The following is a 16,633-nucleotide window of genomic DNA, read 5'->3' as shown; positions in this document are numbered from 1 at the left end:
CAGCCCCGCCCCCTCAGCTGTTGATCATTTCCGGTTCTTCTTGCAGCAGCCACAGACCAGAGAGGAAAGATGGCGGCGGCCGAGTCCGACAGAGAACCACCGTCCGCTTTATGTTCGGAATTCCTCAATTTCTCCGCCAAAGACACGGCGTCGGTAAGCGGCTCCTCGAGCTGTCAGCTCCGCTGACTCTCACCTGTCCAGTCACTGCGTCAGTCTGAGCTCCCTTACCTGCTGAATGCGGGATTTAGAGGTCAATCCGCTGGGCTACACCGAGTCAGTGCTAAGGCTAATGTTAATGCTAATGCTAGCTGCAGGGAGTGATGTGTAAAACATCTGGATGTCAGATTAAAGCTGGAAGAAACATCTGCTGTGCCGTTGTCAGCCCCAGCTCACCGGTTACACACCGACTGTTGATCTGATTGAATCTTATCCACACGTTTGTACCGTATGAACCCGCTTCTGAGCGTTTATTTACCGTTTCACCGTCTGTCAACATCGGAGCGGTGCTACAGCAGGTCCCGGGGCACGGTCCCAGACCGGGACACATTGTCCCAGGTCCACCGCTGATCCGTGATCTGCCGCAGCACTTTACTCTGACACCTTCTGACTCAGAGACACACACTGACACATTTGACAGGTTCACTGATGACAAACATTACAACAAAGGTGTGGCGGTAATGCCTGCACACACACCTGTACACATACCTGAAGACCTGCACACACACACACACCTGTAATTCAGTCAGTCCAACCATTAGTCATGAGACAGAAATAAGTGGCAGCTGTTTTGATCAATCATTATTAAAAGAAATACATTTTCAGGTTTCTTCACTCTTAGTCAGCTGATGACACCTGTGGGTTGTTGTTACCTTGGCTTGAAGAAGATCAGTTAGTCAAGAAAGTATCTGACAGATTGATTGATAATAAATCGATAATAACAAATTGTGGCATCCCTGGATTAGAATATGGAGCAGATGTTGTCAGGTGAGGAGCTCTACAGGTTGTTTACAGCTCCACACCTGTCAACAGGTGTCTGAATATTTTTAGACTTTTTAATTTGGTAAACAGCTGATTTAATTTATGAATAACATGTTGGCACCATGTATTTGATAAAGGATGTGCAGAACATTTGCAGTGGTATTGTAGAGGTGTGGTTTCTCCTGGGGTCACGGCTGTAACCCTGATCAGCTGTTCACTACTGCTGCTAGCTGCTGTTAGCGGTTAGCTGCTTTATAGAATGATATTACGATAAAATTATATTATTTTTTATCGAATAATAATAAATGGAGCAGACAGATTAAATGCTTCTCATATATGCTGTCAGATTTATTGATTATCAATCATCTTATTGATTAATCATCTAATCGTTGCATTTCTGTCGTTATTATTCATGGAGTCATCGACCTGATGCACTGTCAAGACTGGATTCAGCAGAACTGGGCAAATTTATCCAGATGTCTTGGTCATTATATTCACATTTGTCATGTTTGTTGTGTGTTGTGTTCGTTCTTCTCAGCACGCTGACTAAAGGCCTGGAGAGAATTGATTATTGATTAAAAGTTATAGGCTCTGAAACAAAACGCTCAGGTTTTACAGGTTTAGTGGGACACTAGTCTGATCTACAGCAAACACATGAATAATGAACATGCTAACATAAATGCTAAATGATCAAATGTGTTTTTAACAATATCTTTTAGTCAGGAAGTAATCAACATCATCAATCACCTTCAACCATTTTTATGTAACTCATTAGGTTAATGTTAGCTCAGTGTTAGCTTGATGTTAGCTTGGTCTTAGCTCAGTGTTAGCTGGATGTTAGCTTGGTCTTAGCTCAGTATTAGCTCAGTGTTAGCCTGGTGTTAGCCCAGTATTAGCTCAGTGTTGGCCTGGTGTTAGCTCAGTGTTGGCCTGGTGTTAGCTCAGTGTTGGCCTGGTGTTAGCTCAGTGTTAGCTCAGTGTTGGCCTTGTGTTTGCTCAGTGTTAGTATCTGGGTCAGTGTGTCAGTGAGTCCAGCAGGTTAAACTGTTACAGAGCTGATTATGTGAACCTGCTGCTGCACCTCGACACAGGATTACTACAGTACTACTACAGTACTACTACAGTACTACTACAGGAATACTAAAGCACATTACAGTAGAGCTATAGTAGAGTACAACAGTACAGGAAAAACTTTCACTGTTTGATGATCTGTTGTTGTATAGTTTTTTTTTCTAGACATTTTCACATTAATCATGTAAGGTGTTTTTGAGTGTCTGTTTATAAATGAATTAGAGCTGCAGTGATTGTGATCATCCTTCCTCCCCTCCTCCTCCTCAGCGGTGGCTGGCAGCGGCTGAACTGCAGCAGGAGGTGTACAGTCACCTGGCCACATATGTACCCAGAATTCTTTGCCTGGGTCCGAGCGGCGGCGGCAGCAGCAGGGAGGAGCAGAGGGAGGAGCAGAGGGAGGAGCTTGCCTGTCAGCTGCTCCTCTTGGCTCCTCTGGAGTGGCTCCTGCTCGGGGAGGAGCCAGCGGCCGGCCTGGCTCAGCTACAGGAGAACAACCAGCCGTCACCGCTGTGTGGGCATGTGTTCAAGGTGGGGGAGCCCACCTACTCCTGCAGGTAATACAGACACACCTGCACAGGTCACACACATCAGTTCACCATCTTCTAATGGCGACTTCCAGCTGGATAACGCTCCATGTCTCAAACTGGTTTCGTGAATGTGACAATGAGTTCAGTGAACTCCAGCCCCCAGCCCCCCCCCCAGTCTGCAACAACCAGTTCAACAACCAGCTGAATCAGCAGCTGTCTGAAACAGTTTGAACACAGACTGGACATAATATTCATGAACACACACACACACACACACACAGAGAAAACACACAGATCTTGGTTTATACTTGAACAGTGTGTGTTTGTGTGTTTAGGGAGTGTGCAGCTGATCCAACATGTGTTCTGTGCATGCAGTGTTTCCTGGGCAGCGTTCACAAAGAGCATCGATACAGGGTGAGCACACACACACACACACACACACACCATCCAGCTGGTTGATGTGAGAATAGAAATGTGACACACAGCAGCTGTTAAATAGACACACACCTGATGGCAGGTACGTGAAGACCCCCCCACACACACACATTGCTGGGTGTGTCGTGATCATGTGACCTCACGTGACCTCTGACAGTAACAAGAGGAGCTCCTGTGTGTGTGACGTCTCCACACGACCAGGGACAAGGATGCGATCCACTTCACTCCTCTGGTGTATGAGCACAGGACTGAGAGAGAACATGAAGAGTGTTACTCTGAGGTTTGTTGATCAGGAGGACGTGATGATGTGCTGCAGCCCTCAGAGGTCAAAGGTCAACCACAGATCTTTGAAAGGATACACCTTCCCAGTAGGGATGGGTACGACTACTTGTTGTTGAAGTCATTATTCGAATAGCGTTTCACTCGTGCACCTGTGAATTTGTTGTTTTTGGCCACAATAGTTCAACTTATATATATTATACTTATATATATATATATATATATATATATATATATATTTATAAAATAAATTGCGAGTAATCGAGTAGTCATTCATAAGGTACTGAGAGTACTCGAATATTGAAATTACTGAAAATGCCCATCCCTACTTCTCAGTGTATTTGTACGTTTCAGTCTGGTTTCCTTCATCAGAACATGGAGGAAAATGGAAGTCATGTCATTTATCCACAGGAGTTTGCAGATACTGTTAAGAAGTTTCCTATCAAACGACAACATCAGTAATTGACAAGTTTACATTCTCCTGTGGACAAACAAACGCAGCTCCCAAACAACAAATCCCAGAACATAAAACAGCCATTCACACAGGGAACATGGAACATGCTGTAACAGATCATTATCATGAAGCCAATCCTGACTCTCCCGCCACACTATTGGACTTGAACATGTAACACCCCCAGCCACAGGGGGCAGTCTAACAAAACTACTCTCTGATAGAGAGAGGTGTGCTGGATCTCAACACCTGCTGGACTGAACACAGATTTCAGTTTCAACAGATGGAAACAGAAAATATATCAGAACCTGTGACCTCAGTTAGAACTGTTAACGTTGTGTGGAATTTACCATTTAATCTGCTCTTTGTCATATTATCAAGAAAAGATGTATATAGCACCTTAGAAAGTTAATGACCATGTGACCGTTTAAGCCAATCACCTGCTGGCTCCTGTAGATAGATGACAAGACTTTAATTTTCCTCCGCGCTCTGACAAAGGAAACAAGGATGAAATGTTAGCATGTTAGCAACATGGCTTGAATAAAGTGGTGAAACTGAGATTAGTCAACTTTGTCCTGAAGGTGTGTGTGTGTGTGTGTGTGTGTGTGTGTGTGTGTGTGTGTGTGTGTGTGTGTGTGTGTGTGTGTGTGTGTTACTTTTTTACCTGTGGGTGTTCACCGTTGTTAAAGGTCGACCTGTCAGCTTCACAAAGAGCCGTGAGGCTGTGACTCTGCAGCTGACAGCAGGAGCACTGAGAGTCTGCTGTCTGCTGCAGGTGACGCTGCCAGCACACACAAACATGCGACCCACTGACTGCACAACACAGTGTGTGTGTTTGTACGACGGACTCTGTCTGAGTGTGTCGTCTTTTTGCTTTGTAGTGCTTTCTTTTTGAGGACCAATTTCCATTTTAAACCGCTGTAGAGAGGGCATGTCTGCACCAGGTTCAGACCTGGTGCAGGTTCAGGTTAGCATCAGGTTTCGGGGCTGGGAATGTATTATGTCACTGAAGGTCATCTCAAATATAGAAAGACAATGTGTGTGTGTGTGTGTGTGTGTGTGTGTGTGTGTGTGTGTGTGTGTGTGTGTGTTGTAGATGACCACGTCTGGAGGTGGAGGTTTCTGTGACTGTGGAGATGCTGAGGCCTGGAAGAAAGGTCCTTACTGCCAGAAACACACACCCACAGACAACAGCAGAGACACTGAGGAGGTGAGACACCTGTCTGTCTCTCCACTTGTATGTCTGCCAGTTGGTGCCCCTCTGCAGTGATGATCACTCTGTACTGTTTGTCCCTTCAGGACCCCGTAGCCCAGCTCCCAGCTGACATGGTTGCCCGTGGGCACAGCATCTTCTCCATCATTCTGAAATACGCTGTGGACATGCTGACCTGGGAACAGGAGGACCAGCTACCTGCAGGACTGGAGCCACCGTACGCACTCTGCTTCAGATCAAATCTCATTTTCAGCCGAGAAACTTTAACAATCAGACAATCAGAAAAAATAATAGATAATAAAAACATTATGAAAGTCATAAAAACATAATTAACATTAAACATAAAAAACTTATACAAAATAATCTGGCCTGAGAGCAGCTTTCAGTCAGAGTAGAGACAGGTGGATGCATCAGTATCATCTGTCAGCTGATCTGTACTGCATGTACTGATACTTCCTGTGTGTGTGTGTGTGTGTGTGTGTGTGTGTGTGTGCGTGTGCGTGCGCAGGGAGAGAGGAGACACCTACTACTGCATGTTGTTTAATGATGAAGTCCACACGTATGAACAGGTGATCTACACTCTGCAGAAAGCTGTAAACTGCAGCCAGAAGGAGGCCGTCAGCTTCGCCACCACCGTCGACAGAGACGTCAGTACTAATCAGTATTATTATTATTATTATTATTGTTATATACAGCACATTGTTATATGTTTGTCAGTCAGATCGAACCTGTAAATGTTCAGAGAGGAGCAGAAAGTAAACTTGATGAGGAAGTCCACGTTTATCAGCTGAAAGGTCCAGGTGATGATGTTTACCTGCTCTCTGTGTGTGTGTGTGTGTGTGTGTGTGTGTGTGTGTGTGTGTGTGTGTGTGTGTGTGTGTGTGTGTGTGTGTGTGTGTGTGTGTGTGTGTGTGTTCAGGGCAGGAAGTCGGTTCGATATGGAGATTTCCAGTTCTGCGAACAGGCCAAGTCTGTGATAGTGGTGAGTGTTTGCCTCCGTAATGACATGACTGTTGACATGACGACCAATGTGGTTACTATGATCAGATTTTATTTTATTATTATAGAGTCTGTTATGGCAAAGAAGTCTGGACATTTTTGGGTTCAGCCTCAGTCTGCTCTTGTTGTGTCATTGTTTGTGAACAGTACAGAGGTGCATTGACCTCTTAAACAGTCTTTACCCCCCCCCCCCCCCCCCCCCCCCCCCCCAGAGGAACACCAGTCGTCAGTCGAAGCCACTCAGGGTTCAGGTGATGCACTCGTCTGTTGTTGCTCATCAGTGTTTCGCTCTGAAGGCCCTGACCTGGTTGGGACAGATCCTTCAGTACTCTGGTACGTCTGTACTTCGTTACCCACGATCCCTCTTGTCTGTGTGTCGCTGCTGCTGCGTGTTGTGATGTGTATACTCGGTGTGTTTCAGACGGTCTGAGGAGGATCCTGTGTCAGGTCGGACTCCAGAAAGGGCCAGAAGGAGAGAACTCCTCACTGGTCGACCGACTGATGCTGAACGACTCCAAGATGTGGAAAGGTAACACACACACACCACACACACACACACACACACACACACACACACTCTTCCTGTTTGTATTTTTATACTGTTATTTTATTTGTTGTTGTTCTGTGTTGAACATGACGTACACGATGTATCGACCCCAGTAACAATATTATTAAAGATCAGAACACAAGCTCCGCCCACCTGTGAAGTCAGATGGATTTTAATTGGCTGTCAGTGTTTCTATCGTTATAGTTGTGATGTAGTTTCCACTGGAGTTACAACAATTTTTAAAATGATATATTTATAGTTCTTGGTCTGAGCTGCAGGAGATTCTTGGTTTTTCTAGGCCACATGGTCCCAACTGGTTTTTAAATATAATTCTACATGATATTAAAAGGATTTTCTACTTAAAAAAACCTGTTTCCATGAATAAAGCTGAGTCAGTGACACAGGTAAGATGGAGGGACTCACCTGATCTCTGTCCTCAGGAGCGAGGAACATCTACCACCAGCTGCTGATGAACAGCCTCCTCATGGACCTCAAGTACAAGAAGATCTTTGCCATCCAGTTCGCCAAGGTAACACACCTGATCAACACACACACCTGATCAATACACACACCTGATCAACTGATCCATCGAGCGTCTGTGGTCTGATCAGATATTTATCTATCAGTTTTTGCTTCCTCCGTCTTAAAGTTGCTGATCAGCCGTTTTCAATGATCAGCTCCGGGGTTTTTGAACTTTCGATCACACCACATCACACAGCTGATGGGTCTGATCCACTTTTACACCGACATGAAGTAGAGATACAAACACACACCTGATCTGCTCTGACAGTGATCTCTGCCTCAGTTTGTGTTGATACCCGTGAGCGTTGTTGTTGTCGTTGTTGTTGTTGTTGTTACCTGCAGTCGGTGTGTTTTATCCTGATCCTGTGTGTGTGAGAGCAGCTGTCACACACACCTTTAAAGTTTGCTTTCTTACGCTGGTTCAGACACAGAGGAAACCTGCAGAGTTTACGTCCTCCATTTCCTTTTTTTTTTCTCATGAATTAGTGGATAGTTTTTATTTAAAGCTGCACAATTAATCAAAATATAATCGAAATCTCACAACATTGTTGTGCACTGTTAGCACCATGAAGTGTTGCGGTGCTACAGAGACGCCCCGGCCTACAAAGCATATTCTCCAGATGTAAAGGAAACATGATTGTTTGGTACAAGACCAACAAAAGTTCTAACTGAAAATCATAATATCTCCCCAAATATATAACTTTTTTTGGGGGGATATTTAGCAGCCATAATTTTGTTTATTCAGGACTTAAACAGATTACTCAAACAAAGCAATGAAAATCAGTCACAGCTGGTTCCACTTGGGAGACGTTTGCGACCGACTTTGGTTTAACACGGTGGAGCTTGATTTTTAAAACTTAGCTCAGTAATTTTCTCAAACAGCTGCTCACTGTAGTTTTTGTCAATCAAACAGGAGGAAATATCTAAAGCATTTGCTGGGGACTATTTTCTGTGGTGGATTAATCCACATTTGGTGCTGTAGTGAGTATTTGGGGCAGCAGGACGGTGTGTTTGTTGGTGGCGATGAAGGAACATGTGATGCCACTGATGGTTTGTGGCTCAGAGGAGTCGAATACATCACAGGACTTTGGTTGCTTGGTTAAACTGTGTCCCTCAACGTGACTCAGTGTAGGGGGAGGGGGGGTTTTTTTTGTGGGGGGGTGGCGTCGGCCCGGCAGCAGTGACCTATGACCCAGAGGTGAATGTCATCCCCCCCCTCTAGAACTACAGACGCCTCCAGACAGATTTTATGGAGGACGACCACGAGCGAGTGGTGTCAGTGACCTCACTGTCAGTTCAGCTCTTCACTGTCCCGACCATGGTGAGTACTCCTCCTCCTCCTCCCTGCACCTCCACACACACACCTCTCTCTCTCTCTCCCTCCCTCCCTCTCTCTCTCTCTGTCTCTCTCTCTGTCTCTCTCTCTCTCCCTGTCTCTCTCTTTCCTGCCGGTAGAGTTATGAACGATTGCAGAGCGACTACGTGAAAGACGACCACGACCGTGAGTTCTCCATCACTGACCTGTCAGTGCAAATATTCACCGTCCCGTCGCTGGTGAGTTCAGTCTGACTGTTTGTGTCGCAGGTGAGGTGAGATGGTTACTGTCACGTCAGTTGTTACACCTGCAGCTTCCTGTCTAATCACCTGATCTAATCACAATCACCTGACCTCATCTTATTTTAAACAACTTGTTTCACTTGATCTGTGCTGTTTCCAAATCCACCGACTTCCTCTAGTCAGTTCTTCATCAGGAGCTTGTGTGTGTGTGTGTGTGTGTGTGTGTGTGTGTGTGTGTGTGTGTGTGTGTGTGTGTGTGTGTGTGTGTGTGTGTGTGTGTGTGTGTGTGTGTGTGTGTGTGTGTGTGCGCTGCGTGCGCTGCAGGCCCGGATGCTGATGGTGGAGGAGAACCTGATGACCACCATCATCAGGACGTTTGTGGATCACCTCCGTCACAGAGACCTGCAGGGGCGCTTCCAGTTCGACCGCTACACGGCCCAACAGGCCTTCAAGTTCGGACGAGTCCAGAGCCTCATAGGAGACCTCAAGTGAGGACCAGTTAAACACCAGTTATACACCAGTTATAGACCAGTTATAGACCAGTTATACACCAGTTATACACCAGTTATAGACCAGTTATAGACCAGTTATAGACCAGTTATACACCAGTTCTCCACCAGTTCTCCCAGTTGAAGCAGTTCTGTGTTTACAGGTACGTCCTGATCAGTCGTCCCTCTGAGTGGAGCGATCAGCTCAGACTGAAGTTTCTAGAAGGTCTCGACGCTTTTCTGGAGCTGCTCAAGTGTATGCAGGTAAAGAGATACACACCTGAGGTTCACCTGGACAGCTACAACCTGTCTCTGCTCCATGGACCTGTCTCTCTCCCTCTCTCTCTCCCTGTCTGTCTGCCTCTGATCTATCGACCTGTCTTTTCTCTGATCTGTGGACCTGTCTCTCTCTGTCTGTCTGTCTGTCTGTCTGTCTGTCTGTCTCAGGGCATGGACCCGGTGGTGAGACAGGTGGGGCAGCACATAGAGATGGAGCCTGAGTGGGAGGCAGCGTTCACTCTGCAGATGAAACTGACTCACATCATCTCCATGATCCAGGAGTGGTGCTCCGCTGACGTGAGTCTACACACAAAGCTACACAACACACATACGCCAACAACACGATGTGACGGACATTATTGATTAGTGACTGATGTTTCAGTGGTGACTTCACTTTCAGTTAGACTGAAACTAAGCGAACGAACACTCGACAACACAGACCAGACGTCAGGGAAAAAAGTTCATAGTAAAAAATCCAGATCAGACAGACGCGGGTGAAAACATAGATCTTACCAATATTAGAGTAGGAACAATTAATTGATTGGTTGATTGGCAGGAGATTAATCTGCATTTTGATAATTAAAATTCAATTATTCAGGTTTTTATTAACCTATAAAGCAAAGATTCTCTGTTCCAGCTGAAAACGTGAATATTTTCAGGTTTTCTTGGTCTTTAAAAGGTCAAATGACACTTTTCACTGTCGATCAATAACTGATCAATAATAAAATAATGGAGAGATGAGTTGATAATCATTATTTATGTTATTATCACTAGCAGCTTTCTGACAGCTAACCTCGGTTTCTGTGTGTGTGTGTGTGTGTGTGTGTGTGTGTGTGTGTGTGTGTGTGTGTGTCAGGAGCGCGTGTTGATCGAGGCCTACAGGAAGTGTCTGAGCGCGCTCAGTCACTGCCACAGCGGCCTCCCAGACGGCGAGCAGCCAATCAGCTTGAGCCTGGCTGGTCACTCTGTGGAGACGTTCAGGTACCAGGTGTCTCAGGACAAAGTGTCCATACACCTGCCGGTCTGCAGGCTGCTGGCAGGTAAACACACACTGACACACACTCTGGTTTTTATAAACTACATTTTTGTGGCAGATTTTATTTGTAGCGTTTCAGACAGGTGACATTAAGCTGACCCCCCCCCCCCCCCCCCCCCCCCCAGGTCTCCATGTTCTCCTCAGCAGGACAGAAGTCGCCTCTCGTTTCCCTGAACAACTTCCTCTGGTCAGCAACAACATGATTTCTCACATCTTCAAACCTGATCACAACATTCAAACCAATTGGATCAATACATCAGTGTTAACATTTGTGTGTGTGTGTGTGTGTGTGTGTGTGTCTCCTCAGGGTGAACTCAGCCCCCCCCTACTCATCGAACTCCCCCTCCGCTGCCTGGTCCTCTGTGCTCAGGTGCATGCTGGGATGTGGAGGAGGAACGGTTTCTCGCTGATCAACCAGGTGAGTCCATACCTGATGATCAATACTGAAGTGATCAATACTGCGATCAGCAGCTGTGTAGAGTCACCATGGTAACAACAACAGCAACAGTAATACTTGTTTGTGTTTCAGATCTATTACTATCACAACGTGAAGTGCAGAGTGGAGATGTTCGACAAAGACGTCATCATGCTGCAGGTAGAGACTGACAGTACTGACCCCACCTGTAGTGTGACATCATGAGTCTGTAGATTCAGTCTCTTGTGTTTGTGTTCTGATGCAGGCCGGCGCTTCCATGATGGATCCAAACCACTTCCTGATGATCGTTCTGAGTCGATTCGAACTGGTCCACATTTTCAGCTCTGCAGACTTCAGGAAGAGATACAGAGAGGCCAACAAGGTCAGTACTGACACTGTAACACACCAACAAGATCAGTACTGACACTGTAACACACCAACAAGATCAGTACTGACACTGTAACACACCAACAAGATCAGTACTGACACTGTAACACACCAACAAGATCAGTACTGACACTGTAACACACCAACAAGGTCAGTACTGACACTGTAACACACCAACAAGGTCAGTACTGACACTGTAACACACCAACAAGATCAGTACTGACACTGTAACACACCAACAAGATCAGTACTGACACTGTAACACACCAACAAGATCAGTACTGACACTGTAACACACCAACAAGGTCAGTACTGACACTGTAACACACCAACAAGGTCAGTACTGACACTGTAACACACCAACAAGGTCAGTACTGACACTGTAACACACCAACAAGATCAGTACTGACACTGTAACACACCAACAGGGTCAGTACTGACACTGTAACACACCAACAAGATCAGTACTGACACTGTAACACACCAACAAGGTCAGTACTGACACTGTAACACACCAACAAGATCAGTACTGACACTGTAACACACCAACAAGGTCAGTACTGACACTGTAACACACCAACAGGGTCAGTACTGACACTGTAACACACCAACAGGGTCAGTACTGACACTGTAACACACCAACAGGGTCAGTACTGACACTGTAACACACCAACAAGGTCAGTACTGACACTGTAACACACCAACAAGGTCAGTACTGACACTACTGACGGAGTTCTGTCTGTTGACAGGACGTGGTCCAACAGAACAACACTCTGATCGAGGAGATGCTTCACCTCATCATCATGGTCGTCGGTGAGTCTGTCTGTGCTGCTTCAGTTTTATTTAAGAGAACAGGAATCAGGTTAAACAGGTGACACAGGTAGCTGCAGTGTCATATTTACATCTCAGGGTGTGTGTGTGTGTGTGTGTGTGTGTGTGTGGTTCAGGTGAGCGGTACGTGGCAGGTGTTGGACAGGTGGAGCCCTTTGATGAGGTCAGAAGAGAAATCATCCACCAACTGTCGATCAGACCGATGGCTCACAGTGAGCTGGTGAAGGCTCTGCCTGAGAACGTGAGACACCTACCTGCTTACCTGTCTGTCTGTCTGTCTGTCTGTCTGTCTGTTTACCTGTCTGTCTGTCTGTTTACCTGTTTGTCAGTCTGTTTACCTGTCTGTATATTTGTTTACCTGTCTGTCTGTATGTTTGTCTGTTTACCCGTCTGTCTGTCTGTTTACCTGTCTGTATGTTTGTTTACCTGTCCATCTGTATGTTTATTTACCTGTCTGTCTGTCTGTCTGTCTGTCTGTTTGTTTACCTGTCTGTCTGTTTACCTGTCTGTTTACCTGTTTGTCTGTCTGTCTGTTTACCTTTTTGTCTGTCAGTGTACCTGTCTGTTTGCTTACCTGTCTGTTTACCTGTTTGTCTGTCAGTGTACTTGTCTGTCTGTCTGTTCACCTGTCTGTCTGTTTACCTGTTTGTCTGTCTGTCTCTTTACCTGTTTGTCTGTCAGTGTACCTGTCTGTCTGTTTACCTGTCTGTTTACCTGTTTGTCTGTCAGTGTACCTGTCTGTCTGTCTGTTCACCTGTCTGTCTGTTTACCTGTCTGCCCTCAGTCCATACAGACAGGTGATCTCTGACTCTTTCTCTCTCAGGGGAATAAGGAGACCGGTCTGGAGAGAGTCATCGACAGTGTCGCTTCATTCAAGTCAGTCTGTTTTCTTCACACTTCCACCTTAAATACATTTCTACCTTTACAAACAACACCACCAGTCCACCTTAAAGTCTCAAGTTAGATAGTGTTTAATTTCAGGAAGAAATATAATATATATAATATTTACAGTATTTACAATACTGACTGTAATATTGCTAGTGCTGTCTGTAGTACTGACTATAGTATTGACTTTGGTAGTGTGGTACTGCCTGCAGTACTGACTGTAGTACTGTGTGTATTTGTACTGTGTTTACAGGAAACCTGGTGTGACGGGTCGAGGTCTGTATGAGCTGCGTCCTGAGTGGAACAAATACTTCAACCTGTACTTCCATCACTACAGCAGAGCCGACCAGTCGAAGGTACACACACTGATCAGGGTATCGATTGGGTTATTGATCTGTTCATTGTCACGGTAACCGTGTGTGATGTATGATGTGTGTGTGTGTGTGTGTGTTTCAGGCCGAGGAGGCTCAGAGGAAGCTGAGGAGACAGAACGGGGAGGACACAGGTAAACCCAGTTACACATTCACACACACACTTGAGTGTAATGTTACAGTAACAGGTGTGTGTGAGTGTCACACCTGTCACCTGTGACACACCACACACAGACTGAGGCTCTGGGATATGGAACTGAACCACACGAGCCTCAGAGAAACTCTAGATCACATTCACTAACAATCACATCGGGAGTTTATTACAGTTATTTATGGTTGTGTGTGTGTGTGTGTGTGTGTGTGTGTGTGTGTGTTGGTCAGCCCTGCCCCCCCCTCCCCCTCCCCCTCTCTGTCCTCTGTTTGGCAGCCTGGTGAACCTGCTGCAGTGTGACGTGCTGCTGGCTGTAGAGGGCGCCGTGCTGCAGTGGGCTGTGGAGCCCAGTGGGGGGGGCTGGACCGAGTCCATGCTGCAGAGGGTGAGGCGAAGATTTTATCTTCTGAATCAAGCAGCTTCTGGCGTCAGGGAGAAGAAAATTACATAAATTAAACAATAATCATTATTTCATTATTTGATCTCATCAGGATGAAGAAGGTCGTTAAGTTAAAGTGCAAATACCAGAGTAAAAATACTCTGTTTTTAAGTTTAAGTCCTTCATTTAAAATGTAACTTCAGTAAAAGTGCTTGAGTAAAATCAGGAAAATTAAAAGTAAAAGTTCTCAGTGCAGTAAAATGTCCCTGTGACTGTTTTCTATTATATTATTAGATGATAATCGCTGAGGCTTTAATGTTAATGAAACTGATCTCAGTTTAATCTGTGTCTCACTTTGTTGTCAGTGTGTTTTCCTCATGGGACACCGTGGTTCTCTGATGAGAAAATAACATGTACTCTGTGTGTGTACTTTGTGTGTACTCTCTGTGTGTACTGTGTATGCGCACAGGTGCTCCACCTGGTGGGCATGGCTCTGCTGGAGGAGCAGCAGCAGCTGGAGAACGGCAATGGAGACGATGACGTCACCTTCAACTACACCTGCAAGATTACACGTCAGTACACACATTTACACTTCTTTACTTGTTTGTTTTAATTTGGTGGCCAAAGGTCAAAGGTGAACTTCACTGTGACATCATAATGTTCCGCAAAGACACTTCTGGTCATTATTCAAGGCTGTAACTCAGGAACAGAGCGAGAGACTGGCCATATATCCTGCAACTTGACTTGTCGTGTGTGTGTGTGTGTGTGTGTGTGTGTGTGTGTGTGTGTGTGTGTGTGTGTGTGTGTGTGTTTGTTTGTTTGTGATTTCAGGTCCAGGTGAAGCTCCCAGTACTTCAGGGAGTGTCCTGGCCTTGCTAGAGAGTCTGCAGAACGCTCCTCACCTGGAGGTCCACAAAGACATGATCACCTGGATCCTCAAGGTAAAACAGATCATACACATTAACATGATGTAAAGAGCATCAGTCTGACCTGATACTAAAGGTTCAGTTCACTCAAATCATGTTGAAATACTTTCATCATGGAAAGTATGATGACGAAGAAATGTTTTACGTTTTTTATCAGCAATTAAAAACTTAATGCCAAACTTAATTTTAACTAATGACAAATGTTTTAATTGAAAATATCTCCACGCTTTACCTTCATCACTAAGAACAAGTCTCTGTCCGTCCTCATGGATCACCTGCACTTCTCCATGTTGAGTTGCTGCTGTAGACGTTTATTGTTTTGTTTGTTTGTGTGCAGATGGTTGCAAACATCAAAACAATGAGAGAACGAACGTCGTCCACGTCCACTATCACCATCAGCCCGGGACAAGGACAGGAGGAGGTAAGACACAAACACACTTCAGAAACGCATCGAGCTGCGTCAGCGTCAGCAGGTTGAAGAGGTAAAACACCTGTTGTCTCCTGCAGACGCTGAGAGATAAAGACAAGGCGGAGAGGAAGAGGAAGGCGGAGATGGCCCGACTCCGGAGGGAGAAGATCATGGCTCAGATGTCCGAGATGCAGAAACATTTCATCAACGAGAACAAAGAACTTTTTCAACAAAGTCTGGAGGAGCTGGAGGCGTCGACGTCTGCTGCTGCAGAGAACAGGTACACCTGTACACACACCTCTACACACCTGTCTGCACCTGTACACATCTTTTGCTGCAGTAACCACCGACATATAGAAATATTAATTTGGAAATATTCTGCCCCTCCTTCCCTCCCAGTCCTCCCAGTTTGGTGCCGACCTGTGTTTCACAGGTGTGTGTTGGTCCCAGGAGGGTGGGCGGAGCTGAGCGTCGTCAGTTGGTGACCTGTATCCTGTGTCAGGAGGAGCAGGAGGTCAGAGGTCACGGCAGAGCCATGGTGCTGGCTGCGTTCGTCCAGCGGTCGACCGTTTTGTCCAAAAACCGCCGCCGCAACTTACCCGACCCCGGTGAGCTTCACTCTGACATCATCGGGACAGTAACCAATCACAGTTGACGGGTTAATCGATTGGTGGATGTGTGAATGTGTGTTTCAGAGCGGCACGACCCTGTGTTCATGCACCCTGACCTGTCTCTGGGGATTCACACAGCCAGCTGTGGACACATCATGCACGCCACCTGCTGGCAGAGGTACAACACTGCAGCTGCACATAGTCTAAACACCAGCTTAGAAAAAGTTTCATCAGGTGCGCAGGGGTCAGACTCAACACCTGGACAAGAGAAATGTGCTTTTCACCTGTGAACAGGTACTTTGAGGCGGTGCAGTTGAAGGAGCAGAGACGTCAGCAGCGTCTTCGAGGTCACACCAGCTACGACGTGGAGAACGGAGAGTTTCTTTGTCCGCTCTGCGAGTGTCTGAGCAACACTGTGATCCCTCTGCTGCCACACACTCACACACCTGACCACAGGTACACACACACCTGACCAAAGGTACACACTCATCTGACCACAGGTACACACTTACCTGAAAACAGGTACATTCACCTGACCTCAGGTTCACTCACCTTACCTTACCATACACACACACACACACACACACACACACACACACCAGAACACAGGTAAACAATCAGTATACCACAGGTACAGACACTCGACCACAGGTTCACACTTGTTACCTTACAGGTGTGCTTCCTCTCTTTTTTCTCTCAGTGTCAATCATCCCAATCTGGAGGCGTGGCTTAAGACAACCAATCAACATATAGCAGCACTACACTCCACCCACAGGATGCAGTCTGACGGTATGTCACCTGTCAGTAATTTAGGGGGCGGAGTCATGCCGAGTCAGGCCCACCCAAATATATATGTGCTTGTTAACGTGTGTGTGTGTGTTTCAGG

The 16,633-nt window shown here is 46.0% G+C and overlaps 1 protein-coding gene across 2 annotated transcripts in view; it reads left to right on the top strand.

The window, feature by feature from the left end:
* Nucleotides 1-24: 24 nt before the first annotated feature.
* The window catches only part of ubr2 (ubiquitin protein ligase E3 component n-recognin 2), a 22,921-nt gene continuing 6,312 nt past the window's right edge, over nt 25-16,633 (top strand). Inside the window, exons 1-34 of one of the 2 annotated variants that reach the window (XM_056395425.1) lie at nt 25-153; nt 2,317-2,603; nt 2,912-2,990; nt 4,838-4,951; nt 5,041-5,171; nt 5,463-5,601; nt 5,874-5,936; nt 6,166-6,286; nt 6,375-6,482; nt 6,941-7,029; nt 8,478-8,576; nt 8,904-9,067; nt 9,232-9,331; nt 9,515-9,643; nt 10,203-10,386; nt 10,508-10,569; nt 10,690-10,800; nt 10,912-10,977; nt 11,063-11,179; nt 11,934-11,997; nt 12,132-12,256; nt 12,839-12,891; nt 13,154-13,256; nt 13,357-13,405; nt 13,653-13,807; nt 14,271-14,373; nt 14,633-14,742; nt 15,065-15,148; nt 15,235-15,416; nt 15,536-15,744; nt 15,832-15,925; nt 16,042-16,203; nt 16,448-16,536; nt 16,633. The exon at nt 16,633 is cut by the window's right edge and continues 60 nt beyond it. In XM_056395425.1, coding sequence (XP_056251400.1) covers nt 70-153; nt 2,317-2,603; nt 2,912-2,990; nt 4,838-4,951; nt 5,041-5,171; nt 5,463-5,601; nt 5,874-5,936; nt 6,166-6,286; nt 6,375-6,482; nt 6,941-7,029; nt 8,478-8,576; nt 8,904-9,067; nt 9,232-9,331; nt 9,515-9,643; nt 10,203-10,386; nt 10,508-10,569; nt 10,690-10,800; nt 10,912-10,977; nt 11,063-11,179; nt 11,934-11,997; nt 12,132-12,256; nt 12,839-12,891; nt 13,154-13,256; nt 13,357-13,405; nt 13,653-13,807; nt 14,271-14,373; nt 14,633-14,742; nt 15,065-15,148; nt 15,235-15,416; nt 15,536-15,744; nt 15,832-15,925; nt 16,042-16,203; nt 16,448-16,536; nt 16,633 — 3,830 coding nt within the window. In that variant the 5' untranslated portion in view covers nt 25-69. Of the gene's footprint in view, nt 154-2,316; nt 2,604-2,911; nt 2,991-4,837; nt 4,952-5,040; nt 5,172-5,462; nt 5,602-5,873; nt 5,937-6,165; nt 6,287-6,374; nt 6,483-6,940; nt 7,030-8,244; nt 8,344-8,477; nt 8,577-8,903; nt 9,068-9,231; nt 9,332-9,514; nt 9,644-10,202; nt 10,387-10,507; nt 10,570-10,689; nt 10,801-10,911; nt 10,978-11,062; nt 11,180-11,933; nt 11,998-12,131; nt 12,257-12,838; nt 12,892-13,153; nt 13,257-13,356; nt 13,406-13,652; nt 13,808-14,270; nt 14,374-14,632; nt 14,743-15,064; nt 15,149-15,234; nt 15,417-15,535; nt 15,745-15,831; nt 15,926-16,041; nt 16,204-16,447; nt 16,537-16,632 lie in introns of both variants that reach the window. The other variant, XM_056395424.1, reaches the window with a different exon arrangement.

This window comes from Seriola aureovittata, chromosome 14, assembly GCF_021018895.1.
Source record: "Seriola aureovittata isolate HTS-2021-v1 ecotype China chromosome 14, ASM2101889v1, whole genome shotgun sequence".
In the NCBI taxonomy this organism is placed as follows: domain Eukaryota; kingdom Metazoa; phylum Chordata; class Actinopteri; order Carangiformes; family Carangidae; genus Seriola; species Seriola aureovittata.
This window is presented reverse-complemented; position numbering and strand designations above follow the sequence as displayed.